We start from the raw sequence: 27,388 nt of genomic DNA, 5'->3' as shown, positions 1-27,388 counted from the left end.
ATACATATATATACGAATGTACGGCTTTGAAAATGAATGTTTTAGGTGTAACTGAAGGCATACAATAATGACGAAGAATTCGCAGCACAGATAGATACTTTTACTGTTGATATGTTCTCTGAGCTAAACCGTTTAATCGCAGATCGTTTATTGACGCTCTGGAAAAAATCTTATGAGCACCTAATTTACGTAGAAGTGATCTTAATTCTTCACTTTTACACACGAAGTAGAACAGCTGAGATAATGCACAGAACTAAAAATGAATTTTCGCAATTAAAAGCATCCAGCTGAATGAATACATACCCTTGGATTTTATTGGACATAACTCATTAATGAAAGAAGATGTGGTTAAATGCACAGACACATCAAGCACGGCTTACGTTCTGTATGATATCTTCAGTTGCTTAAGTATGTAAATCGGTGACAAAAGAAACGTCAAGCCTGTTCGGAAAAGATGATTAGCTTAAATTTTGACACAACTCTACTCGAATTCATTTGTAATGAGTTCCAGTTCCGGAGTAAACTCTGGGATGCATGTATACCCATCTGACGGGTCCCAAATAGGACAAAACGCATGCCCTGAAATCCACTACTAGCCATCATCCATCTCTGCTTATCAGTATTCGAACACAGATAAATAACATACGCGAGTTTAAATCACATTTATAGAAATACTACTTATCTGACCTAAACTAAGTAGATGGAGATAGCAATTTGAACCTGTAACGTAGAATGTTAAAGTAGATTGCTGTTTTCATACTGAAGCACAACTGTATCAATCATTATCAATACAGAGCCTGGGACAGATCTAAGTTGCCATAACATAGGTAAGTCTATAATTTTACTAACAAAATGCAAAGAATACACTTAAAGTACGACTACTCGTGATAAATCGAACTAAACTCCGTTGAAGAGGTAAACACAGAAAAGGTAGATAATATGTAAACATATATTACAAAGAAATGCAGATTACACTTGTATTATACATGTTAATAGACCCCACCACACACACACACACAGTGCGTGGGAGTGAAAGCGAGTAAGTAAAATACATGTAGGATGGGTAAAAAAATGAATTTTATTAATAAATATATGCTCTTCCTAAGCACATTTTTTATCCACACATCCTTTGCCTAATTCATTATATTCTTGACTAGATATCCACATTTGTTGGAAGGTACCCTGTAAAATCGAAAAAACAAATATTCATTTAACGGCTGTGAAACGTGGCTTTTAAAAATAGAGAATATTTGGAAGTTATTAGTATTCAATCATAGATGCTCTCAAACAATTATTCGTATATTTTGGGACCATCGAGTTAACAGTCCTGAAATTAGACCCACAGTACTAGATAAATATGGTAAGTCGATTGAAGAAGTAGTGAATATTTATCGACTGAAATGGTTGGGACATGTATTACATGTGCCAATCAATCGATCACCTACATCGACACACGACGTTATCTGGTGTAGAAGTAGGTTGGAAGAATGTTAGAGGATGACAAATCAAGATATGACACCATTTCATGAAGGTACTAACTATTGGACTCAGCCATATAGATGGGTCTGTGCAGATTACGTCGTTGCAGTTTGTATGAATATCGTAACCAATGGTTAGAGACTTTGGGTCACATAGTTCAGAATTGTTCACAATGAAGCAGGTGCATTCACTCCTTTTATTCCTTTATATTCAAAGTTCTTACATTTCTCATAACTTTTTCTACTATTTCACTAATTTATATTTCCTCAAATGGCATTTTCGACCCCGAATCTTTTCTCTTAGCACCAATACTGTTAGTACCTCTACTGTTCTGGGATTTTTTTACTTGATAATTTCACCACTCTGTGCTAATGAGATATAGAAACTGGAACCAATGTACATATGTGTCAGGTTCTACGTTGCGTATAACTGACTGACTTTAGTGTGATAAGAAGTATCACAAACAGAAAAAACATGAGGACGAAATTTTCTATAGTTTTTTGTCATGTAATCAAGGGGTTATTGAAGGTCACCTTAGTAAGGAACACCGAATTGGCGCAAAATCACTAGTTTAATGAATTCATATTTCCGATTTGAGTTAATTAGTGACAGTCCGACAACCATCCTGTCTGATTGGTGTATAACTACTGCCAAATTTTCTATACAGTTAAACTCAACTAAATTCGAATTGATTTAAATTGGAATATGGACCCAATTGGTTCTCAACTAAGTGATCTAAAGATGAATAGTTCATCGAGAAGCCTAAAATGTCCTGGATTCAATGTGAGGTGCATATCACAAGTATACACTAGCTAGAATTCATAATTAACCCATGACTTTTTAATGATAATCAAGTTAACAGATTGAAATCATGATTCAATTGAAGCTAGACCACCATGGAAAACCTGGGAGCACTGGACGGACTCATCAGCAGTGAACACTCACGACCCAGCACCCCGCAAGACTCAAACCCAGGACCTACCAGTCTCGCGCCAGGCGCTTAACCAACTAGACCACTGAGCCGGCGTCCGACGGTGTTAATGTCTAACTTCAACCAATCCAAACTTCAATTAACTCATGATTTCAATCTGTGAAATTTCTATAATCTCCACAAATCCCCTCTGATAATTAAGTTATCCATCCATAAATCTCTACATCAAACAACTTTGAAATCCATTCACTATTTAACAGCATTTAAAATAAGAACTAACAATACTGATGATGCTTATAATAGACATATAATACAATTCAGTCAGAATAAAATGCTATACATAAAAGATATAAATCTAATAGAATATACATGTCATTTTACTTACTAAAGATCCTAGAATAGAACCACCAATCCAACTGGAATAACGACGTTCAGCTGTTGTACTAGGAAAGTTAACTTTTAACCTCATACTCTAAATTATGTAATAATAATAATATTATTATTCTATAAATAAATACAAACATACCGGTGGTGTTTTAATATTTAAATCTCGTTGTAATCTATCAGTAAATCCAGTGATTAAGCTGTTACCACCAACAACTATGATATTACTGTACAAACTCTAAAAATGATAATATAAGGAAAGAAAGAAAAAACGATTCATCAATATAACTTATATATAGTGAATACAGATGGGTACTGTTATATCCCGATGAGAATAATGAATAGTAACTATTGGGATCTATTTCTGGACTAAAACTAAACGTATATTTTCATCGTATAATTATTAAGTAGCTAAACTATTCATATTCATGTTCCTCTTATTAAAAGCTTTATTTTGACCCATAGACTATTATTATACGATTTAACATTCTTGAATTATACCCAGTCTATCAATTACTATCTTCCACATTCACAGCCTCTTTTGGTTAGATCTTGTACAAATGTTGTTTTCTATTTTATGGTACGATGTACGATGTATTTATAAATACAGTTGTACCTGCCAAAGCAGCTACATCGGCCGAACTGAAAGGAGAGCATATCTTAGATTTTTTGAACATGTTCCAAAAAGTCTTAGAACAAGGGAAAGAAAGACTCTGAATAGTGCCATCACTAAACATCTCCTTGATATAGGACATAAGGTAAATACCTTATAATCCTTTAGGGTGATTAGACAAACTCCAGTCTTTTGAAGTTTACTGAAGCCGTTGCCATCAGGCGTCAAAATCCTGACCTATGTATTCAAAAGGCGACGTTTGTTAATCTTTCCTTGCTTTGGTGACAAATACTCTTTCGCTGCACCTTAAATTTTTTTTCCTTTTTTCTTTTGTATTTATTACATCATTGACTTTATTTTAGTTTTTCAACTATCTTTCAAATTAATAATCTTTCAACTAAACTCTACTCACTATATTCTTATCAATGTTTATTCATTATGTAATCAATACCGTATCAGAAGTAGTTACTTCAATGGTAGTGATATATAAAAGAAAGATTGCATGTAAGGATATGATTCAGGAAGAAAGAATTAGTTCGTGGAGAGAAAGGTATAAAACAACTTGGTTTAAGGGTATACAAAGAGTGTCTCCAACCACTGGTTACAGTGGTCATGTAAACTCCAACCAAGTAGTCTGCATCTACCAGCATGACTCAGAAGACAAGTGACTTTATGGACTAATGCCACGTTTTGGTTTGGCCGCCCCTAATATTACTATAAAATAAAATTCTGTAAATATAAAAAGGTATTGAGTCGACGGTTATTACAATCAAAGAGACAGAATTTACCAAATCAAGAGAATAAGTTCATTGAATATTTCTTCAATAGTACAAGATAGTAATCAATGAAAGGGATATAAATTGCAAAAACAAACAATCATGTCTTTATTTATCATTTCACAGGTTTAAAATTCAACTGCTCAATGTAATTCAACATGAGAAACTGTGCAATATCATCAGTTCTATGATACACAAAACAAGTGACTCAAAACTGAATACATGTTGAATTGATGATTGGCACAAAACAACTGTTCAATTGTCGCTCGCCCTCTGTGTTTCTTATGGTTTGTTGGTGAGACTATAATTTATGGACGACCTTTGAGTAACGCCAGACTGGCCTTGAGAGTGTACACCTAATAACCAGGACCAAATGAGGGCTATAAACCTGTGTGTGGGATTAGAATTATGATTTACAGTTGATGATTAAGATTAGGAATAAGATTTAGGGTTTTCATCACGAACCGACATCAGCTATAATGCCAAAACTCTATTTATTCAAATGAATGGGTGAATTTCGCGCCGAAATCCGAGACCTGTTATCTTATACGAGATTGGTTCGTCCATAAATTATAGTCTCGCCGGTTTATTTTCAAATGATGTTAGTAATAGTGCAGTGAATGAAGACTTGGTGGGGATAACCAACTTATTATTTAATGCAAAATCACATGGTGGTTAAGTAAAATGTGAAAATCATAAACTAGGTACATCATTTGCACATCTTTGAATTGTTTCTTACGAACTACATTGTTTATTCATTCCTGTTGTAATCTTGATTGCTTTCAGTGTTCTTTCCTCCTCTCTCCACTTCAGTCTTCTAAATCTTATGTTGATGACCTTTCCACTTCCAATCGGAGCTGGAAGATGTGCAAATGATGTATGTAACGTATGGTTTTCATACTTTACGAAGACACTGTAATTTTGCATTAAACAATAAATCGGTTATCTACACCAAGTCTTCGTTCACTACATTTGGTGTCACTGCCAAAGAGGCGGAGAGGATGAAGTTCTGCGAACGCCATTGCCAGGCCGTGAGAGGAGGCGCTAGTTGTGGCAGTCTGGTGCAGGAAGGTGACGTTGAGTGTAGTGTTCCGGAGGAGCGGAATTGGTTGCAGCAGTCGCAGTCCATGGGGAGCAAGGGTGGGATCTCTGATCGCTAGGCGAATATCGGATGTAGATGACTCGGCAATTCGACAGAGTTACCAAGGTCAGCGCGCCAGCGGACTCGACATTTCGATGGGGATGGCACAAACTGCGGCAAAGGAAGTGGCACGGTGAGCAGTAAACTCTCATTCCAAACAAATGGTGAACATGGGCTCCAGGATCCTAAGGAAACAAATGGTGTATGAATCCATTGTTGGCCACCGGCTACCATGGGACTACATCTCCTGAAGTTGCTCCACTGCATGGTGGATTAGGTCGAAGGCTCCGGGTGTGGCCCCTAAGAAAACCACTTGCTTCGGTTCCAGCACCCGGACAGTATCCCAGCCCTTACATAAATCTAATCATTTGTGTGGCACATATCTGTTTGGTGCCTCTTTGTACCATTGTTTATGTGTTAAAATAAATAAATAATCATGATAAAATTAAACTCTACTGACAGCGTTGAAGCAAATGAAATCAATCAGTCGGAATGAAGATAAAGATTGTTGAGTTCATGCATGATTTTTAAAACGAGATTACGGATAGCTTGCTATTCGATATCATACTTTTAAAAATAATTCTCATTTTAACTTATAGGGTTAATGATATGATGGTAGATCGGTGGAAGCAAAGTATCTGAATGACGTTGAATTACTTTCTAGCCAACGAGGAAACAACATTTGGTTATGACAAATTTCCTCATTGAACGCTTGATTCAGTTTCCTAAGCTCTTCTAGTAACTCCCAGGTCAAATCTACATGACAACTTGAACATAAAAGAAAAGGCGCTAAATATAGAGAGAACATTTTACACCAAGGTTCGTTCATGTACAGAAAGTCTAGGGTATTTATAGTATTTCAGATGGCCTTGGGCCTCTGGAAAGTTCTGGAACCCTTTTTTAACATAGTAGCAGGATAGGTAATTATCCAGTCAGAAAGGTGATATGTGACTTTTAACTTAATAGATGTTTCTGAGAAACTTCTATTGAATGCTAACTGGATAAGATGTTGCTCAGTGTTTTCAGGCCCGCTTTTGACCTTTTTCGAGGAATTTTCTGGGTCTCTCCAACAATTTCCTTTATTTCTGTTCATTTTCCTCACATATCTTAAGGATTACCGTTTGCCAAACACACGTGTTCACATATACATTGACTTTGTTGGCTGCCATTTTGTAACTGTTTACTAACAAGCCTGTTGCACACGTTTTGGTTCACTTCATACAGCATATTCCCTGTCAATTACACATGAACACCTTGAATCTATATCTGACATTATCTTGAATTACTTTACCTACATTATTATAATTATAGATATCTATTTGGATCTGTGAACATGCATCCTTCTAATAATAACAAGTAACGTATATGTTTCTGTATATATTTGTTTTTGTGTTCGATTAACTCATTCTTTTTATACGTTTCGGAGTATTGACTGAATTAAGATAGTTTCATATTTGTATTGGTCCACCGCAGAATACAATGTAAATCAGAAAACAGTACACGAGCATGTCGAGGTGAGAATGAGACCAATAAAAACAGGAATTAGGCATTACATTTCAGTTATACAATTCTTTTAGTATAAATTAAATTTAAAAGAGTAGCATGAATAGTGAGAATAAATACATAATAAGTACCATCAGAAGTAGGAGAACTAATCGAAATATGATTGGTCTGTTGAAAAAAGGTATATTACCCTATTGCAGCATACGAAAAGTAGAAATATAGCCATGTAACTCAGACTACTGACTATTAGTAAGTAGTGTGTATGGATACATAAATTAAGTGATGTGTCAAATATTTCTCCCTCTAGGTAGTGATAAAATTGATATTTGACTCAGTGTATGATGAGTGGATGATCGATTCCGAATCATGTCACTCAACGTCTCCGACTATTGGTCAAGGTTATCGCGAAGATCCCAACCACGTGGTCTCTACCTATCAACATGCTCAATTTCTAACAGTCAGTGGTTTTATGAACTAATATAATATCTTGGTTTTCCCCCCTCTCCCCTAGCTTTCTTCCAGTCCACTCTGCTCTACCACTTAGTTATTCCATGAAGAGTGGGTGACAGATACTCCGAAGAAATTAGTGAACAAGTAATGGGGCCTACCCAAGTCTTCTACTATCGAAGTCCATGCTTCGAAGCCACAAAATAGCACAGAGTGAATTGCTTTTCAGAAGTACACACTCCCATTAGTTGGCAGACGTAAATCCTGACTACGACATTTAAATCAGTAAAAATCAACCAAGCTTGTCGAACTGCCAAAGTTTCATCTAACATCAGTAGTACACCAAGATTTATGAGACTTCCGAGATAAGTGAAATGGTCTGCGCCTTCAACTACTTCATTCCAAGTTATTAGTTTAGACGTTGACATAGATCGGTCTTATGGAAACATCTCGTGTTTTGATTGAAAGAAATCCATCCCAAACATGCTTGTAATGTTTCTACACAAAATTAGAAGACTCTGGATTTTGTCGGTGTCCTCATTAAACAACGATTTATAAACTATGTATTCAAAGTTAATAAATGAATCCGAATCGAAATTGCCTCAAAATTAGTTTCAATCTGAGACTTGAGGTATAGAGGTATGAATACAGTGGTCGTGAGTGCTGTTAGAGGTATGAGGGCGATTATCACTTCCCGACTGCCTACACCGTGGAAGGGTTCTTCTGGAGGTACCTGAAAAGGAAATTGGATTAAAGGTGGTCTTAGTCACCTGGGAGCGTGACCGCAATGCCCAAGGGACAACTGCTTGAGGTCGGTCACACATGACCTTTTTATGAGTAATTTTTGTGTTAGCTCCGTACTATTTGGGACCTTACCGCCAGAGACGGATATCCGTGGGATAAGGCAAGGTGTGCATTTTTAGCGTCGACCTTTTCTAACCTTACCCCTCCTTGTGGGAAGGCAGCATCGCTGTCATGCTGGTTGTCTGAAGGAAACTCCTTACTGCTGTCATACCTCTGTACAGTCAGCAGTACGACTTCGCCTTCGGACCTTGGGTTTGTTGCCTTTAGTCTTACCGCTCTTCAACCGACCTGTCTGACATGGTAGGACCTTGAGGAACGGTTGTTCCAGCCAGTATAACTCGGTTGCTTCATCACGATAGGCAAGCTCGACCACCACGTCAAGGTAACAAAAACGGTCGGGTCAATCTGAGACTAAATATATTAATTATTCATCTTCTCTTAGCTTCCATAGATTCATTAGTTCTTTTAAAACCAAATACTCTATGTTTATTCTATTTGATTAATCACAAATAGTCCGACTAATTCCATCTCCTTGTATTGAGGAAGTGAATTGAACTATCTTGAACCATACGTTAATGTTGACTGGTCAATTAATACATTAATTAAAATAAAACAGTAAAAAAAATACTTAAAATAAATTACACTTACAGGTCGAATGTCAATATCACACATACTAATGCTACTAGCCACTATGTGACTCATTGATAACATTGAACTCCCGCCAGCTTCCTATAATATTTAAAATAAAGAAAATTACATGAGTGAAACAAAAAAAGAACAGATTATGCTTAGAAATGAAAGGTAAAGTATGTGTTTCACTTCAATTAGGATGTACCTACCTGTATTGCAGTGTCCAACACACTAATGTTCAAATACAGTATCTATTGCTTTAAGCAGATATTACCTAGTACTAATATTTGTTGTAGTCAGAGGTTTCGGTTTTCTTGTAGTTGATATTCAAGATTAAATCTTAATAGACGCTTTTAGTATACCAACAGGCCCCTTTGAATATATATAATATATATAGTTTTGCATTAAGGTTAATAGTATTATTAATAATGAATACCATACGTGTTAGACAGTGTATTGGCCATGCTGACTTAGAAGCTTAGTAAGAATGATATCTAATAGGTTCTAGTCCAAATAATCAACACTGATAACACTGAAATGAAGGTATAGCCGGTGCACAGACCACAACCTGTTTCTGGCTAGCACTAACTTTCGGCACAGTCATCGCCGATGTGCCACCTGGCGTCCTCCCTCTGCATCTCAAGCCTGGACTCAGATTGATCACATCACGATCAGCTACCGCTGGCGTGGTTGTGTACAAGACTGCCGCTCCTTTTAGAGTACCTATCTGGACTCTGACCATGCCTTGGTCTGCGCCAATCTTACCTTACTTTTCAGTGGACAACGAAGTGACCGCCACTAATGGATTGATGTTAGCAAGCTGGTTGCAACTTCTGTTGCTAGTAAGTATCGAACCGAACTAGTTTCTAGGCTAGCTACCATTCCACCGAAAAGTATAGATGAGCGTTGGTTGAAATTGCATAACGCCATGAAAATGGCGGGTACAGTCAGTTGTGGGTTCGCGAAACGTCCGGCTTTTAAGCACTGGGTTTCTTAAGGTTCCTTGCAACTCATTGAAGTTCGTCGGTCTATTCCGGGTGACCGTGAGTTTGACCATAAACGAAGGTTGTTACGTAGTGAAATTGGGCAAAGCTTGCGTAAGGACCGAGAAGCCTGGTGGTCGGAGCGTGCTAATGAGCTGGAAGCAGCGGCTGCATCTGGTAATTACCGGAAGCTCTTCCAACTCATCCGAGCCACTGGCAAAAAGAAGTCTGGTGTGAGCGAAACAATCTGTGAGGATGACGGGATGCCAATCACTAACATCCATCGACATATTGGACGATGGGCAGAACTTCTTGAAGAGCAGTTCAACTGGCCTACTGCTCCGGCAACATCGGTCAGACCGTCCTGCCCTCCATGACCGGTGACGACTGGTCCACCAAATGAGGCGGAAGTCCGCAAGGAACTCCAACTCTTCAAGCGCTACAAATCACCTGGCCCAGATGACTTACCTCCGGCTCTTTTTAAAAATGGTGGTTACGTTTTGACTAAGGGATTGTCAGCGTTGTTTACAAAGATGCGGGAGCTAGAGAGTGTACCCACGACACGGAATGAGTCGATAGTTGTCCCTATCTTTAAAAAGAGTTCACGTCGTTTCTGTAAAAACTATCGGGGGATAAGTTTACTTCCAACTGCGTCCAAGCTATTGGCTTCCGTCATACTTCGTAGGTTGTTCAAAACCCGAGAAAGATTGACTCGCGAGGAGCAGGCCGGGTTTCGTTCTGGTCGAGAATGTATTGATCATATCTTCACCCTCCGCCAAATGTTAGAACACCGTCATACTTATCAAAGGCCAACAATCGTAGTGTTTCTTGACATTAGGGCTGCCTTCGATTCGTTGGACAGGACTGTTCTCTGGGATTGTTTATTGAAGAAGGTTGTGCCTGAGAAGTTTATTAACATCCTAAAAGCCCTATATACAAACACCTCAAGCAGAGTGAGGGCATACAACCACCTCTCTCCATTGTTCCATTCGAGCAGTGGGATTAGACAGGGTTGCCCAATCTCACCATTCCTCTTCAACTTTGCCATCGATGACATTCTGGAAACAGCTCTTATGGATGTAAGTAATGGTGGTGTGGATCTGTTGCCTGGAGAAAGACTTCTCGACCTTGAGTATGCAGATGATATTGTCTTACTGTGCGATAATGCCCAAGGCATGCAATCCGCACTTAATCAGTTGGCAATCAGTGTCCGTAAGTATGGTATGTGCTTTGCACCTTCGAAGTGCAAAGTACTTCTACAAGACTGGCAGAATTCTAATCCTGTACTCACCCTGGATGGTGAGCAGATAGAAGTAGTCGAGAAGTTCGTGCATCGAGGTAGCTGCATAAGTGCTGGTGGGGGTGTGAGTGATGAGATCAATGCACTTATAGTGAAAGCCAGAGCGGCTTATGCCAACCTGGGCCATCTTTGGCGCCTTCGTGATGTTAGTCTGGCCGTAAAGGTCGGATCTACAACGCGTCAGTGAGAGCAGTTTTGCTCTATGCTTGCGAAACCTGGCCTCTCCGAGTTGAGGACGTTAGACGACTCTCTGTGTTCGATCATCGTTGTCTCCGAAGGATTGCTGACATCCAGTGACAACACGATGTTAGTAATGCGGAAGTTCGGCATTGTGTGTTCGGGCGCAGGGACGATAATCAATTGGTGTCACCATCTTGAAACACCGACTTCGGTGGCTTGGACATGTTGTACGAATGTCGTCCCAGAGAATTCCACGTCGTGCATTATTTGCCGACTCGGGGACTGGTTGGAAAAAGCGGAGATGTGTTCAGTGCATGACATGGTGTCGTGGCATGAAAGAAAGCTGCAAAGGACTGGCTTGTGTCGGTCCTTCACGACTCCTGGTTGGGGTCCGAGAGATGGTGCTACACAGTGGCTAGAGACGTTATCAGATGTGGCTCAGAATAGAAGCCAGTGGGGATCCTGCTGTAACCTTCTTTTACTTTCTTCGTAAAAAGTGGTTGCTTCTTCCTTAACTGAAAGATTTCTTCTGATTGTACCTTTCCATTCCCTCATTATTACTATTATTATTACCACACTACCTTACACCAATCTCTTCGTTATGCTCTTTTTTACGCTCCTTACCTTTTTTTCTCTTCGAATTCTCATTTTTAGTTCTGTGCATTATCTCAGCTGTTCTTCGCAATTAAAAGCATCCAGTTGAATGAACACACCCTTAGATTTCATTGGACATAACTCATTAATGAAAGAAAATGTGGTTCAACGCACGGACACATCAAGCACGACTTACGTTCCGTATTTATTTATTATTTATTTATTTGAACACATAAATATTGGTACAAGAGAGCGCCAATATATATGCGCCACACAAAACAATGAGAATTCGAAGAGAAAAAAAGGTAAGGAGCGTAAAAAAGAGCATAACGAAGAGATTGGTGTAAGGTAGTGTGGTAATAATAATAGTAATAATGAGGGAATGGAAAGGTACAATCAGAAGAAATCTTTCAGTTAAGGAAGAAGCAACCACTTTTTACGAAGAAAGTAAAAGAAGGTTACAGCAGGATCCCCACTGGCTTCTATTCTGAGCCACATCTGATAACGTCTCTAGCCACTGTGTAGCACCATCTCTCGGACCCCAACCAGGGAGTCGTGAAGGACCGACACAAGCCAGTCCTTTGCAGCTTTCTTTCATGCCACGACACCATGTCATGCACTGAACACATCTCCGCTTTTTCCAACCAGTCCCCGAGTCGGCAAATAATGCACGACGTGGAATTCTCTGGGACGACATTCGTACAACATGTCCAAGCCACCGAAGTCGGTGTTTCAAGATGGTGACACCAATTGGATTATCGTCCCTGCGCCCGTGCCGAACTTCCGCATTACTAACATCGTGTTGTCACTGGATGTCAGCAATCCTTCGGAGACAACGATGATCGAACACAGAGAGTCGTCTAACGTCCTCAACTCGGAGAGGCCAGGTTTCGCAAGCATAGAGCAAAACTGCTCTCACTGACGCGTTGTAGATCCGACCTTTACGGCCAGACTAACATCACGAAGGCGCCAAAGATGGCCCAGGTTGGCATAAGCCGCTCTGGCTTTCACTATAAGTGCATTGATCTCATCACTCACACCCCACCAGCACTTATGCAGCTACCTCGATGCACGAACTTCTCGACTACTTCTATCTGCTCACCATCCAGGGTGAGTACAGGATTAGAATTCTGCCAGTCTTGTAGAAGTACTTTGCACTTCGAAGGTGCAAAGCACATACCATACTTACGGACACTGATTGCCAACTGATTAAGTGCGGATTGCATGCCTTGGGCATTATCGCACAGTAAGACAATATCATCTGCATACTCAAGGTCGAGAAGTCTTTCTCCAGGCAACAGATCCACACCACCATTACTTACATCCATAAGAGCTGTTTCCAGAATGTCATCGATGGCAAAGTTGAAGAGGAATGGTGAGATTGGGCAACCCTGTCTAATCCCACTGCTCGAATGGAACAATGGAGAGAGGTGGTTGTATGCCCTCACTCTGCTTGAGGTGTTTGTATATAGGGCTTTTAGGATGTTAATAAACTTCTCAGGCACAACCTTCTTCAATAAACAATCCCAGAGAACAGTCCTGTCCAACGAATCGAAGGCAGCCCTAATGTCAAGAAACACTACGATTGTTGGCCTTTGATAAGTATGACGGTGTTCTAACATTTGGCGGAGGGTGAAGATATGATCAATACATTCTCGACCAGAACGAAACCCGGCCTGCTCCTCGCGAGTCAATCTTTCTCGGGTTTTGAACAACCTACGAAGTATGACGGAAGCCAATAGCTTGGACGCAGTTGGAAGTAAACTTATCCCCCGATAGTTTTTACAACTTAACACTTGATTTCCTGCACATAAGCTAGCCCTGAACGAAAGCCGTTACACATATTTTTTTCCTTCTCTCTATTGTTTGAGTCGATGTGTAGAAGTAGTCTAGGGTTAAAAAGCGTTACAGCAGCAGACTTGTCAGAAACTATATGCTAAAACAGATTGATGATAAGGAAATGGTGAATACCAATAACAGGACAATACAAACACTTTAGATAACACTGCTACAAATAATGTTCATAAAAATTTTATTTTCTTAATAACATAAAATTTTATAAACTCAAAGAAAATATCCATAAACTTACTAACAATATAGATGGATCAAATAAAGCTTCAGGGATTTGAAAACGTTCATGACCCAATTCAAAATTGAATCCATTTGGAAACTCATAACCAACCATTGGAAAAGTGTCCGTTTGGCTGAAAGACAAGTATTTTTTTTAAAAAACAGGCAAAACTTGTATAGTGTAGCGTTACAAATACAAATAACTACATATGAGTGTAAGGAGATTTGTGAAAATTGTAAAATCTTCATGATCTAAATCATAAACCAATACTAAAAATCAAAAAGCATAAGACGGCTACTTCGCCCTAGTATGGGACACCTCAACAGTGCGCATCTACCACGTCACATCAGAGAATCCAACCCTGAATCTTCAGTTTCGTAGAAGAAACAGCCGTTTAGTGCTTCAAGCTATTCTTTAGTGATCTAGCTAACTGTAAGAATTACACATGATTTGTAATAGATCAATGTTTGCGATTTCAGAACTGCAGAGCCTCTTTCTAATCTTGGAAAGTTCTTAAACCAAGAATATACAACTCAATTATTATTCATGTCATAACCACTAACCTTTGATCATAACGATCTTCAGAAACTTGTAAAACTGACGCCACAAAATCTTGTATTTGGCACTGAAAATGTTAGCAAAAGGAAAGAAATGATTCATAAATGAATATGATTGTTGATTTTTAAGGAAAAGTTACGACAGGAAAACTGTAGATTAATTCTTGCAAACTAATATATTATATATTTGGTAGCAAGTCATTAACAATCAGTTTGCACTGTTAAAATGTGATAAAGGATATAATTTTTAATCACATTTTCGTTAAAAAACTACTGTGTTTAGGTAATTACTCAACATCATTATTGCACACATAGTGAAACTGTGTGCTTTGTACTCGACTAGCTTTGAGATGAATTGTTAGACGACAAGGTAGGAATTAAGTCTAACGGTTGGATCACTATTTCATCGGTACTTCAGAGTGATCTATGAAATTCATGTATCCTCTAATCAATTATGCTTCATCATTTGATTTCTTTGGTACTTAAAGTCAGTCACCTATCCTCCACAGTTTTCAATATTTCCTCTATTTGATTTTAATTCGTAGTAGAAATAATCTCCACGATTAAACCAATCACCCCTTATCTCACAACTAATTTATTTAAATGTTATTTTTGCGAGGTCAGTAACCGAGTACATACACTTTTATACTCGATTTCATATCACAAATTCAATGTGCAGACAAGTGATACTCCTCAACTGTATAAAGCGAACTGGGTAGAACAGGCTATCATAATCGTAAGCCCAATTAAGTCGTTAAAATAAAGTTATATGTTGACATTGATCATAATTTGTGAACATTAGTTTATTGAATTACATTTGACTTTCAATGTGGCCTAGACTTCTTTGACTTATAGACAATTAACAAAACGAACCTTTAAAAACAAAGTATGACTCAAAGTACATGTAAATTAACAGTAATGAACGCGATTGTCTATTGGACTATGATGATCTCCACAACTTGTGTGAGAATATGCAATCCAAAGTGAACTTTGCCAGAGTGGTGTCTGAATCTGTGGTCCATCGGTTGATTATTGAGTGTATAAACTAATGGGTCACATCTTCAAAAAAAACTGATGATCATTTATGTTATAAGCCGAGTTATAAATACATGGAAAAAGTTCAATTTTGTCATATAGACGGGCTACTTACTTTCAACATATAATTCTCATATGATGTGGAAACAGGTGGTAGATTTGTCCGTTCTTTCCATTTTGCAGGTTCACGTTCATTTACAGGCTCCTAAATAATGTTAATCAATTATAAAAATATTTACATCAATCCCACTAAATTCTGTGAATCATTTCCTGTTGAACAATGATAATAATAATAATGCAGCTTGACAAGTCATAGTTATTTGTATAAAAGTTTGGATTCGCTTTTATGTCATTGAAATATGGAACGGAGTAACCTAATGATCAGAACCATAAGATCTTCAACTATTAGACCACGCATTCACACCTCACTTCATATACATTAAAGTTTGTGTAACCTAGTAGTATTACTAGCCTAAAGATAGATAAAATGCACAACTCAAAGCTGAGTAAATAAATGTGTACTTCGTTGAAGTGAGTTACACCATGTTGTAAGGTTTGATGAAACCATTTGTACGTTAACTAAAGTGGAAACAAAGTTTCCAACTGTTAAGCATCAAATTTATGCAAATTACTCAGTCAAATCTTCAACGAGCAACTAAGACCGCTTCCTGTATAGCCTGTCCAACTTTTCAGCCACTAAGTTCCGAGTTTGCAGCCCCCTTTTCCGCTTATTTTTTCTTGGGAAACAAGGTAGTATTATTATCCCTCACAGAGTGACTAGATCTGTATAAAGATACTAGTGTAAATGCTTTGTACAACAACTTTGGATTTTACATGAAAGTACAATTGTTTTAATTTAAGATTATTCAAAGATCAAAGTAAAACAAAGTGTGTAAGAAAAATTAAGCTTGATGGTAGTTACTACTGACCTAATTCGTTATCAACAAACTTCACAAATCGACAACAACTAAATATAGTGGAGAAGAATATATATAATCAGTGAGTCGTGTCATAATTCAGTCTTGTTGGAAATAAACCGAACAACATTGTAAAACTTAGGAACTACAGTAAAATGTAGAATCATGATCTTTTGGTTAATATAAGTGAAACTCAGTTACCAAATTACACACATATTCAGAGTTGGGTAGCACTGTATGAGGGCTAGTGACACTAACCAGTTGCCCATAACGAACAGGGTTCGGACCATAAACTCGAGAGTTAAAATCGCAGTGATTTAACAACTAATCGACTGTTCAAAAAGACAGGACATATAGTGACAAACTATCGGTAACTAGACAATGATTTAGATGTAATTAGTTTTAAATCGTATCTACCTATCTGCTATTTTGTTATTTTCCCAATCTATCGCATAACGCTTAGAGTTTCATTGATATCGTTGCCAGCAAGCTATGCTATAGTCACTCCAAACATTATTTCAAGAAACAAATCTCTTATGTAACAACGATGAAATTTCATTAACCGGTAGTCATATTTTTTATAATCATAACTTATAAATGAAACGTACATAGATACTTCGTTTTGTACATGAAAATATATGGACAGTAAACTGAAAGTATGGTTGAGATAAACGGACTCGATTATTTAATAATTAGTGGTTTCGTGTTTAGCGGAACTACAAAGTGAGTAATTTCGAAGTCAGTTAACGTACTAGGCAGATGTAAACCAGTTGATTAAGTTGACTGATGTTGTCGGGACAAGTTTTACATCTGAGTAACCATCACCTACCCCCAACTAAAATCTTGTGAATTGGAAAATGATAAGGATTAAATGTTGCATGAACCTATAAAACTGTTGACTATTGGATTAACCATCTCCGGAGGCGAATATTTCCTGCCAAGGTTAAATTTATTTTATTTATTATTATTTATTTAAACACAAACATTGGTACAAGTAGGCGCCAAACAGATATGCGCCACATAAAGCATTCGATTTGTGTGAGGGCTGGGATATCGCCAGGGTGTCCAAACCGAAACAGGTGATTTTCTAAGGGGCCACACCCGGAGCCTTCGACCTAAAGATCTGATCCACAAGACAGTGGAACAACGTGAGGAGATGCATGCTCATGGTAGCCGGTGACCAACAATAGATTCATACACCATTTGTTCCTTCAGAATACTGGAGCCCATGTGCACCATTGGTTTAGAATGAGGGTTTTCCAACTCCCCTAGGTGGACTCTGTGTCGCGGACTCCGTGTATAGTCGCAGGACTTTGATGATATAATCAAAAAAAACGGTTTGAGTAGCACTGATGTACGCATTCACTATCTCCTTCTAAATCCTGAATTTAACATTATCACATGCTTTTCATTAACTAATCATGTCCGTCTTTTTAGACTACATTTTTTATGTTCAGATTTTATCATCACTAATATTAATGTCTTGATTGATTTTGTCGCTTACCTTGTTAATTTCCCTTCGCTACATAAACATAAAGCGGAGTAACTGATCGATGAACATTTGTACCGGGTTCTAAGTTATTCATGACTGACTGATTCAAACTTAAATGTTTGCTACATGAATATCGCTGGAGAACGAATAGCTTATACACGTTGAACCTTACTCGGTATGAGTATCAAAAATGTAAATGAAACTGGGTATACAAGTAAAAGTATGAGTCTTCGACATCGAGTTAGGCTTGTATCATACCTTGAGATTACAAGTATTTACTTATAACGAAGTGGAGCGTAATTTGAACCTGAGAACTAATAGATGTAAAATAAGTGCTAGAAGTGTTTGCCAATCTGGACCGATGAATGTATGTGACGTACTCCATATTGTTTATGACTAATAGACTATTTGAATGAGAGAACAAATAAATACATAGAACCTCCGAGTTACATCTCACAGACGAAAAACAAAGATCTTGCGAAAAATATGTGGTTGAATACAGATAAACGAGTAACAGTGAGTATCTGCGACTCTAAATCATTCATTTTTAACAACTATTGGTGAATTAAACTCACAACTCACATTTAAATATCCAAATATTTCCTAAAACATGCATTCCACTGGTATGCTACATAATTTGGTTGTGTCGGAAATAAGAGGTTACCTTTGGTCTGAATAGATAGCATTATTATGAACCAGCTTTTTGAAGATAGACAATAATAATATCACAACTATCCTACAACATATGATACCGAATCAAACCCCTTGATAAAACAGACTCAAAAGTTTACTTATTCAGAAAAGTGCTGCCATGCACATTCGACATCACTGACAACAATTGCAAAATCAACCAGACATAAATCCTCAATTCCCACTCCAACTTCGAAATCATAACACAATGAACTAAAAAATACGACTGACTGAATCCTGACAGAGTGGAGAATGCAGCACCTTGATTTGAATAAATAATAGCAGCAGTAGTCTAATTGAACGTCCATAAGATAGTGCGGATACAATTCGAAATGAATATACATTGGAATCCAGAGATAATTCACATAACTAATATATACAAGTCCCAAGATTCTTGGCTTAGCGTGATAAACCTAAGGAGATATTCTATTTAACTGTAAAGAATGATTTGACCACACTATAGGATGAAAATGACTACATTTTAAATATGTTCTATCGAATACTATCTGGTCAGCTGAATGAATAGGGTAATAAAATTCGTAAGTCAGAAACAATACCTCTATCAGGTTTCGAATGACTGATTTTTTATAGAAAAAAAAGTGACTTCAGAATGCTTAGAAAATAAATATACATTATATTTCACTTTAAACGGAAATTATGAACCTGAACCAGCACACATTTACTTGATATGTATCGTCAGTCTATGGCAATTAAGCCACCTATTCAAACGTAGAAACATACTGTACATGCTGATTCCAAGAATTCGGAATTATCACAAAATCTAAGGTGTACACTAAACTATAAAATTACCCATAGCATGAATATAAATGCTAGCATACCTTAGATGCGACACGATAATAGGGAACAACTTCTATTTTAAGCTCATCCATAATTAACCTTTGTGCCTGCTGAACAATAAAATCGCCAGCCAAAGGGGAGCGTATAACCTCTTGAGTTAGAACTAAACCATCGTACACGGGGACGGCTGATGTGTGAATAGCACCACAATCCAGAACCAAACCAGTATGTCTGCCGTTCGCAAAACAAGTTAAAGCAGCGTTTTTGGCTATATAAAACGCTGGAACCTAGATAATAATTCATTTGAAACGAAGTAAACACACTTTAAACTTTTCGAACAAAATTTCAGCAATTTTCTCTCGTTTTGACTTTGTATTCCATGAAGGTTCTGAAAAAAGTATCGGGTGATGACTAGCCTCTTCAGGTGTAAGGTACCGTAGCATGTGACTCATTACATCCTCAAAAGCATCCCAGTCATCAACTGTACGAAAGTAAGTTAAGTAGAATCTTACTTAATCCATCTTTAAGAAATGATTGGAGGTCAGTTCCTTTACGGGGGATCAAGATATTTTGCCCAACGACTCTTTTCGCTGGTAGACCTTCTTCATTTCCAATAATCCCAAGAGTAGATGGAATATCAATCTTAACTGATAATTATAAGTCACAAATACCAACCTTAGGGTTATCTTCGCCAGCAAAACCCCCTCGAAGAGAATATGATCCAAAGTCAAAAACTAGTGCCCCAACCTCATCTATAGGAATATTAAAGACAAACGAGTAGTTCGAACAAACCACTCATAGCGAACTCCCCTAACCTTTCAGTGCGCTTGCGCTATGCAATGACCTCAATGTTTCAATTTTATTACAGTAGCTTGTTAAAACGAAATGACTGAAGTTCACTTTCTTCCATTATTACCGAAAAGCGATCACATTTTCGTGCAGAAATTCGGTATAAAAACACTTATCTTGGCAGTTTTACCAACTCGAAAGTAACCTTTCCAATGGGTTGGTATATCTAGACAGTAATTTCACCCTAACTATTTTGATATCATTCCGTTGACCTATATTTTCAAGCTTTCTAAAATAGAACACGATCTCCTTAATAAACAACACGGGTATTATATTGAGAAAAATTAGCTCTAAATCCAATTAGACAATAACACCTGGTTAACCTTTATTATTAAGATATTCGGAGGACCACAAAGGTAGTTTTGATCTACGACAATATCCTCATCATCTGGATTCTAGGAAATCGTCCAGTCTAACATTTATAGTATAAATGTTTGGCCGGTAACCTGAAATACTAGATGGTAGCGCTTAAGTTGAAAGTCAGAGATATAATTAACATTTACAAGAAAATGGGGTAAAAGCTCAATAAAGATTACCAGTGTCCCATAACATAACACTTTGAAGGGAATTTAAGACTACAGGTACTTAAGAAATGAGTTGGAAGTTCGTTTGGACTACGAGTGTTTTCCTATTTTGCCATTAGTACAATTTACATTCCACAAGGTTGTGTGAATCTTGTAGTTTGAAATCCCAAAAGCAAAACGTGAAACTAAAACTGTAAAAATCTATGCACGAGGTTTGGTCCGAAGTGTCTATTTCTCTTTTTAAAAAGATGATCTGTTGTAGGTATTTTGTCACACGTTCATCATTTGACCTCGTTAGCTAAAATCTGTATATTCTGTAAAATGAACACAAATGTTAGTATCTGTCTAACGCTAAGTCTTTGGAACCTATCCTAGTATACAGTTGTTTGAGGAAATTCACTTGACTGACTGGTTCGTTTGATACACGGATTTTATCCCAGAACTTCGACAGTAGTCCTAACTCAGCATGATATTTTCTTAGCTATCCCCATGTTCTCTAATCAACTTATGCAAAAGAACAGGAACCAGGTAATTAACACATGCACTTCTACTATCTTATAAGGACCACTTCCGCATTCATATAAGCTCTATTCAAGATTTATTATGTGCAGCTAATCGATCACGCAGCTGCATAAAAAGTTGGTCACCGAAATTATACTTGACAGCTCCCTTCCTCAATTCGAGGACAAACTCTATAACATTCTGGTTGTTCTGACGAATCATTACATAAAATTTCGCCCTTTCATGGAATTCAAAAGCTGTACACTTTACATGATTTAGTAGCAGTTCTTTGAAAGTTAAGTAAGAACAGAAATGGGCTTATCTGGAAATAACTAATCTTTAATTACGTTGTAGGTGCTTTTCCTGATGAATGTGGGGAAATGAGCCACGAGTTTATCATCCTAAACATTGTTTTTGGTCGTACTTCACAGTTGAGACCCTTCCATGTAATCTTCGAAAGGTACAGAATTTCAATGTTTATCCAACTGTTCAAACACAAGCTCCATAGGGGCGCCAATGTAATAAATAGAAGTGTTGGAATTTATATGCTATCTAATAATTCTCGAAATAGTGCGATAAAAGGTAGATAGTGTAGAATTATGGTCAAATTCGTTATTACTTATAAGTCTTGCTAATTGAATGTTATATTCAGTTCCTAAGCTATTCTCGTAACCCCCAAGCTAGAACTACACAGCGACCTGAAAAAGAGAGAAAAGGTGCAAAATATGCGAGAAGCACTTTACTCCAAAGGTTCATTCTAGTACAGAAAATATAAGGCTTTTATAACATTTTAGCTGTCCTTGGGTTTCCCGAAGATTCTGAAGTGCTACTGAACATAGTAGCAGTATAGTAATCATCCAATCAGAGACTCTACATGTGACTTTTCACTTTCTTAATATTTCTGGCTAAACTCCAAGTGAACGCTGATTGAGCAAAATGCTTCTTAGTGTTTTCCTGATCCTTGCTTGTCTTTTGCGACAAGTTTTCTGGATCACCCCAACAATCAGTACTGCTCTAATAATAGATCTGATCCTAAAATTGTAGATTTTTCATGATGTGACTACCTAATCTATAAGATCTTGCGTGGAAGCCACATCATTATATACACAATTAACAATATAATGTAAAGAACGAATGTAGGCTGAAGATAGAATAATATATTTAATTCGAGTAAAGAAAAGTTATACAAAATGACCGCGTCAGTTAGGCTGAGCCATTCCATCGGATTTATTGAACTACTCCTTCCCGCGTTCAGAATTGTTAACCTTCTCTTCATGTCAGTTGTTGAATACAAATTGGTCCAGTCCGATTTCAGAGGTCATGTGTTTAGGGTCTAATGCCAATACAGTAGAGCCAGATGAACACAACTGGAAATTTCAATGATTAAGAGTTGGCTTCATCATTTCATTTTTTTCTTGTATGATGCCGCCCCGCTGGTAATAAGGTCTTGATTGCTTGGTCAAAAAGTCACATCACGGACTGATTGCCTGTTTTTTCTCTTTGACAGTATTACCAATGTTTGTCGCTTGACTTGATAGTTTCGGGTAACGTTTGATTTCATTGTGTTGGAAGTACTCTGGCTGATTCTCGAGTACTTGAAAATTTTGTTTAGTGACCTTTTTTGTTGTATAGTGCTTTATGTTGTACCAGATAGGCTTTCAACTGTGTAATAAGCAGGCAGCTTGGCACCGAATAAATTATGTACAAAATCTGTGTTTTCATATAGTCTTTGATTGTGAGTAGCTCACAGAAGATTCGTACCCTTTGAAGAGGGACGCAGTAATTTGTTTTCATTGAATACAACCTGATTGTGCTGAATTATTTTATATGTCCAGGTCAAAAAAATTAATTTTAGCAGCTACTGTCAAAATTAATAATGAGCTTCAGATAATGTTCACACTATCGCTTGGGCAGGTCCATGGGATACATTTCAATCCATGCTGGCTATCCTTGACATTGACGAAACTCAGGAAGCATTTCAAAACCTAGTGATCAGTGTGCGAAGTATCAGCGCGTTCGACTTCAACGATAATTTGGCCGACGTTCAATGTTATTTCAATGACCATCAATAATCGTATCCGAATTGACTTTCTTTAAATAGATATTATCTGCAGTAGTGCCTGATTCTCGGTTCTCTATCTTTAGACCTTCAACATGTTTTTTTAATTATGTTAAAACGAAGGCTAAGAGATTGAACCTTCATATTCGTGTTGTGGTCGAATAATACATAAATGTGGTGTTTGAATTAACTAATGATTCTTTTGTACTTGTTGAATGCTCGATTTCGAATTCCAAATACAGTACATGCGTTTGTGCTTTTGTCTTACTTCTTAATTCAATTGCGTTATTTCCGGGACTCTTAGTTCGTACTATAATTCAAATAATTCGAAACATTATAATAAAGCAACAGCACGCGTATTTTAATCAATAAATGTTTTAGGTCCTGAAAATTAAATGAGAAATTTTTAATACACACAAACGGGAATACGGAAATTCAGTTGTTTTTTTATTCTCACATGTGAATCAGGTGTATCTTTTCATCTAGCTACCCATTCCCTTCATCATTACGGTGAACGTGGAACACTCTTATTTCTATGCACTTCAGAGAAGCACACGAAGGAAGACAGAATGTTCAAAGATCACAAACAACTTACTTATTGACCATCAAGTTCCATAATTAAGAACTGACAATCGAAACTCTTTAGCTAAACATGCGTCACTTGTTTCTCCTGCAGAGATATTATTATAATCTATCTTATTAGTAAATAACTACATTTAATGACTAGTATTCTTCGGTCACTTTATTCAAATAGTCCCCAAAAAAGAACACGGCTGGATAAGAACGCAAATAAATTCCAAATAAAAAAGGTTGGATGGAAGTAAGAACCAAAACATGAAGAACTTCAGCACATCCATTATTTATTGGAGATTTTAAAGCATTTTTCAACCATCTGAAGGCGCTGATTGACTAGAAATTGACCAATCAGAGTACTCAAAGACGATCCTCCAAGGAACATGCTTTGATCTAATATATAGGCATATCATGCCAACAGATATAACACGAAACGGGTGAGTGGCACGGGAAACCTAGTACCGATGAGACCAACAAAATCCATTCGGTCTCTTGCCCTTATCAACTGAAGTTGTTCGGGTTGCTCATTTCATCTTGCAGGGTTTCTTAGCTGCTCAAATAAGGGAAAGGATCTGAAAGCTCATACATAAGTGCACATAGTCACACGCTCAACAGGGTCTTGGTTACAAAAAGTAAGAATTTATATATGAAAGACATAGCAATAATAGTTTAGTATGAAACATGATCACATGGAGTGTCGCCTCTTCGAAAAAACATAGCGATGGAACTGCTACCGACTATTTGTCGCCAGACGGCATTTAAATATACGTCGTTCAGAAATAACACGAAGTAGAGAATTGATTTAATTATACGACCTATATCATGGATATCTCAAAAAGAGGCAGAAGACAGAGAAGTCACGATGTGTACGAACATATAAGCCTACTAATTTATAAAACGGTGAATACAAGAACAATTTCATATGCGTGATCGTGGAAAAAATACGATGTTTTATTCAGATTCCTAAAAGTTGTCAATATCTTCTGCTACTACATTATTTACGAGATTGGATATTGAAAAATTGGTTGTTCTGTACCATCTGAATCTGAATCCGATGTGCCTTTGTTTTTCGCGGCAGTGAGCGCGCACTGTTTGCACTCGTGACTCTTGTCTTCATTGTAAGTACAGGTCAAGTTATTATTGGTTTGCCGTGATATTCTTTATTGATCTTGCTACATTCGTCATTTTTATTAAAAAGGACCATTGCAGTTTTTAGATTTCATTATTCAAGTAGTTTGTAGTGTTTGCAGTGTAACTAGCTGTTCATGTCCTTTCGAGGCTTTTCATCTCTTTCTCAGATGGAGTGCCTCCAAATAGACTGGAGAACGGTTGTGGGACATCCGTTTCTTTCTTTAGTTTTTGCTCTATGTATAGCTACTAATTCTGTCATTTCTCCAGGTAAGTCCTTGGCCAAATACCTGTTCGTCCATGTCATTCATCATAACGACTTCGTTTTAAATGAATAAACAGTCCTTTGTAAATAGTAGCTGCTTGAATCCCAGAGTATGTAGCTGACATTCCAGCTGTGAAAAGTCCACATTTGCCTTACAGTGTTGTTTAGTTCGGCAATACCCCTTAAGTTCCATAACTATACCGTTGTTTCTTGTCAGGAACACCTCGAATGTAAGCAAGACCGAAACATGTAAAGTTGGGATTATTTATTTCACCCAAAACATAGACATGTGCTATTTAGCATTAAAGCGCTCGTGCTGATGTGAGAATGAAACAATTCGTAAACTTTCATGTGTCATGCACGGTTGGTTGCTTGGCCTCGTTATTGTGGCAGAAACTGGAGTTTAAGGTAATACAAGACTCGAAAATGATGCAATGATACGTAAACACAAGTATTAAGAAGTTCTGCATGTGTTTTACATCGTCTAAATTAAAGATGGTTCTTCAAGAAGAGTCCCAGACACCTATTTCGAGAATAGAAAGTTGCGTTTAGTTATATGTACATGTAAGGTACCGTATCATTTCTACTGAATGTTTTGCCAACAACACCGACACGGTTACCAAAGGTTTGTCTAATATTATGATCTAGTATACTTGACAGTTGCACGGTCTCTACTTTCAATTAATTCTTGAAAATAATGCTCATGCCCAAGTTAAAGGAGTGGAATTAATGATCTGTTATAATGATAAATCTTAGCGTAATCACTCGTTAGAATAAAAACTCAGTCGGATTTATTAACCACCGATATAAATGCCTGAATCATGTTAATGATCTTTAGTTGCTACGCACTTCAACACTTGAATTCTATGGTTTATCTGTTTTAGGAATTAGTTCTAGTGTTTAACATTCCGAATAAATATAAATAATCAAGTAATTTAACTTCAAGACCCTAACACCTAAGACATCCTCCAAGGTCATAGATTCTCATTGTCCCGAGCTTGTGCAGTTAGTAAAAGAAACGTATAAACTGCTCTAAAACATTTTTTCGAAACCTGTGCAGCACTGATTTAATTTTACTCGTTACCATGTCTTGCAAGTTCAAAGATTGGATAACAGGGATTTACTAAAAATATTGTCAACTTTATTATATCTAAACATAAGCTAAATCTGTTGACTCTTAGAAAGACGGCTACCTGTCAAATGGAAACTCGATATATGTTTCAGGCTTGACGGTTTCGGTACCTGGTAGCCAACTATTGGCCCATGAGTTCATAGCCATTACATCTGATTCGGTGTAGCTAATCGGATAGTATCTTAAATATCTACTCAGTATGTGTGGCCTAAATATTACCATTCAGATATGTACTTGGACATTGAGTCTTGCTTATTATTATTGCTTTTATTCTATATTATATTTTTGCTGCAATATAGAATTCTCAGCACAAAGTATTTCAGCGAGTTTTCGTTTATTATTTCTTGGTCGATATTGACGGTAAACATTGAGTGGTCGCCACTTAGATGTTAGCATTTCAGAAACCGACATCTGAATGATGTCCATTCTTTTCAATCCATATTACGAGCAATCACGATGTCTCCGATTGTACCGAGAGAGGTCGTAAACTTTTCACAAACGCACCTGAATGGAAAACAACGAACCGGAACAATATGAAGTATGCAGTGATAAAAGAGCTCAACATTTTGGGAAATATAGTTTGAACAAACTGCACCACTGTAATAGATTTTAAGTCATATCTCCGACCATAGTTAACTTTTTAAACTTATGCCACATCTCGTTTCGGCCACACCTAGTTTTGTAATGCATGACTTTTTAACCCACCACTATGCATTAACGTACACGGGGGTTGAGCATATCTAACACTCGTCCTAACTACCTTAGTCGATAAACATTTGCGACCTCATCAACTGACCTGCCTATTACTCTATCCCTAACTTCAACAGTGCTCACTCTGCTGTTCCATAGTACGCGAGTAGCACTTCAGAGATACCTACTTCCAGTCTTTATGTTTCTTATTTTCATAAGCCATGTTTCACAGCCACAGCAATCTGTTGGATAGCATCCTTACTCCCTGGTTTGTAGACAGGCATTTGACCGTCGCCACAAGTAATGCAAGTTAGCTAAAACCAAATAATTTTCTTGGATCCA

At 37.4% G+C, this 27,388-nt stretch overlaps 1 protein-coding gene across 3 annotated transcripts; it reads right to left on the bottom strand.

Annotated features, from left to right (window-relative positions):
* Nucleotides 1–935: 935 nt before the first annotated feature.
* On the bottom strand, nucleotides 936–20,176 carry ACTL6A_1 (Actin-like 6A). Of its 3 annotated transcripts, XM_051216523.1 has the most exons (12): nucleotides 20,118–20,176; nucleotides 20,001–20,077; nucleotides 19,838–19,967; nucleotides 19,649–19,806; nucleotides 19,367–19,612; nucleotides 15,544–15,633; nucleotides 14,400–14,461; nucleotides 13,855–13,969; nucleotides 8,727–8,807; nucleotides 2,937–3,032; nucleotides 2,796–2,882; nucleotides 936–1,182 (listed from the first exon to the last, which is right to left on the bottom strand). In XM_051216523.1, exons 1-12 carry the CDS (start codon nucleotides 20,122–20,124, stop codon nucleotides 1,102–1,104), a joined length of 1,230 nt encoding a protein of 409 aa, XP_051067121.1. In that variant the 5' UTR covers nucleotides 20,125–20,176; the 3' UTR covers nucleotides 936–1,101. The 3 variants fall into 3 exon arrangements, with proteins under 3 accessions (XP_051067121.1, XP_051067122.1, XP_051067120.1); XM_051216525.1 differs by having other exon boundaries at nucleotides 19,838–20,077; nucleotides 20,118–20,154; XM_051216524.1 differs by lacking the exons at nucleotides 936–1,182; nucleotides 2,796–2,882; nucleotides 2,937–3,032; ... (1 more) ...; nucleotides 13,855–13,969; nucleotides 14,400–14,461 and having other exon boundaries at nucleotides 14,674–19,325.
* Nucleotides 20,177–27,388: the final 7,212 nt, after the last annotated feature.

This window comes from Schistosoma haematobium, chromosome 4 (genome assembly GCF_000699445.3).
Source record: "Schistosoma haematobium chromosome 4, whole genome shotgun sequence".
NCBI lineage: Eukaryota > Metazoa > Platyhelminthes > Trematoda > Strigeidida > Schistosomatidae > Schistosoma > Schistosoma haematobium.
This window is presented reverse-complemented; position numbering and strand designations above follow the sequence as displayed.

What these genes read in the sequence shown, in the direction of transcription:
- ACTL6A_1 (XM_051216523.1), bottom strand. An exon ending in TTTTGTTCGAAAAGTTTAAA is followed by an intron (nt 19,613 to 19,648) that starts GTGTGTTTACTT and finishes ATTATTATCTAG; the next exon opens with GTTCCAGCGTTTTATATAGC. An exon ending in ATTATCGTGTCGCATCTAAG is followed by an intron (nt 15,634 to 19,366) that starts GTATGCTAGCAT and finishes AACATTATTTAG; the next exon opens with GAGCCTGTAAATGAACGTGA.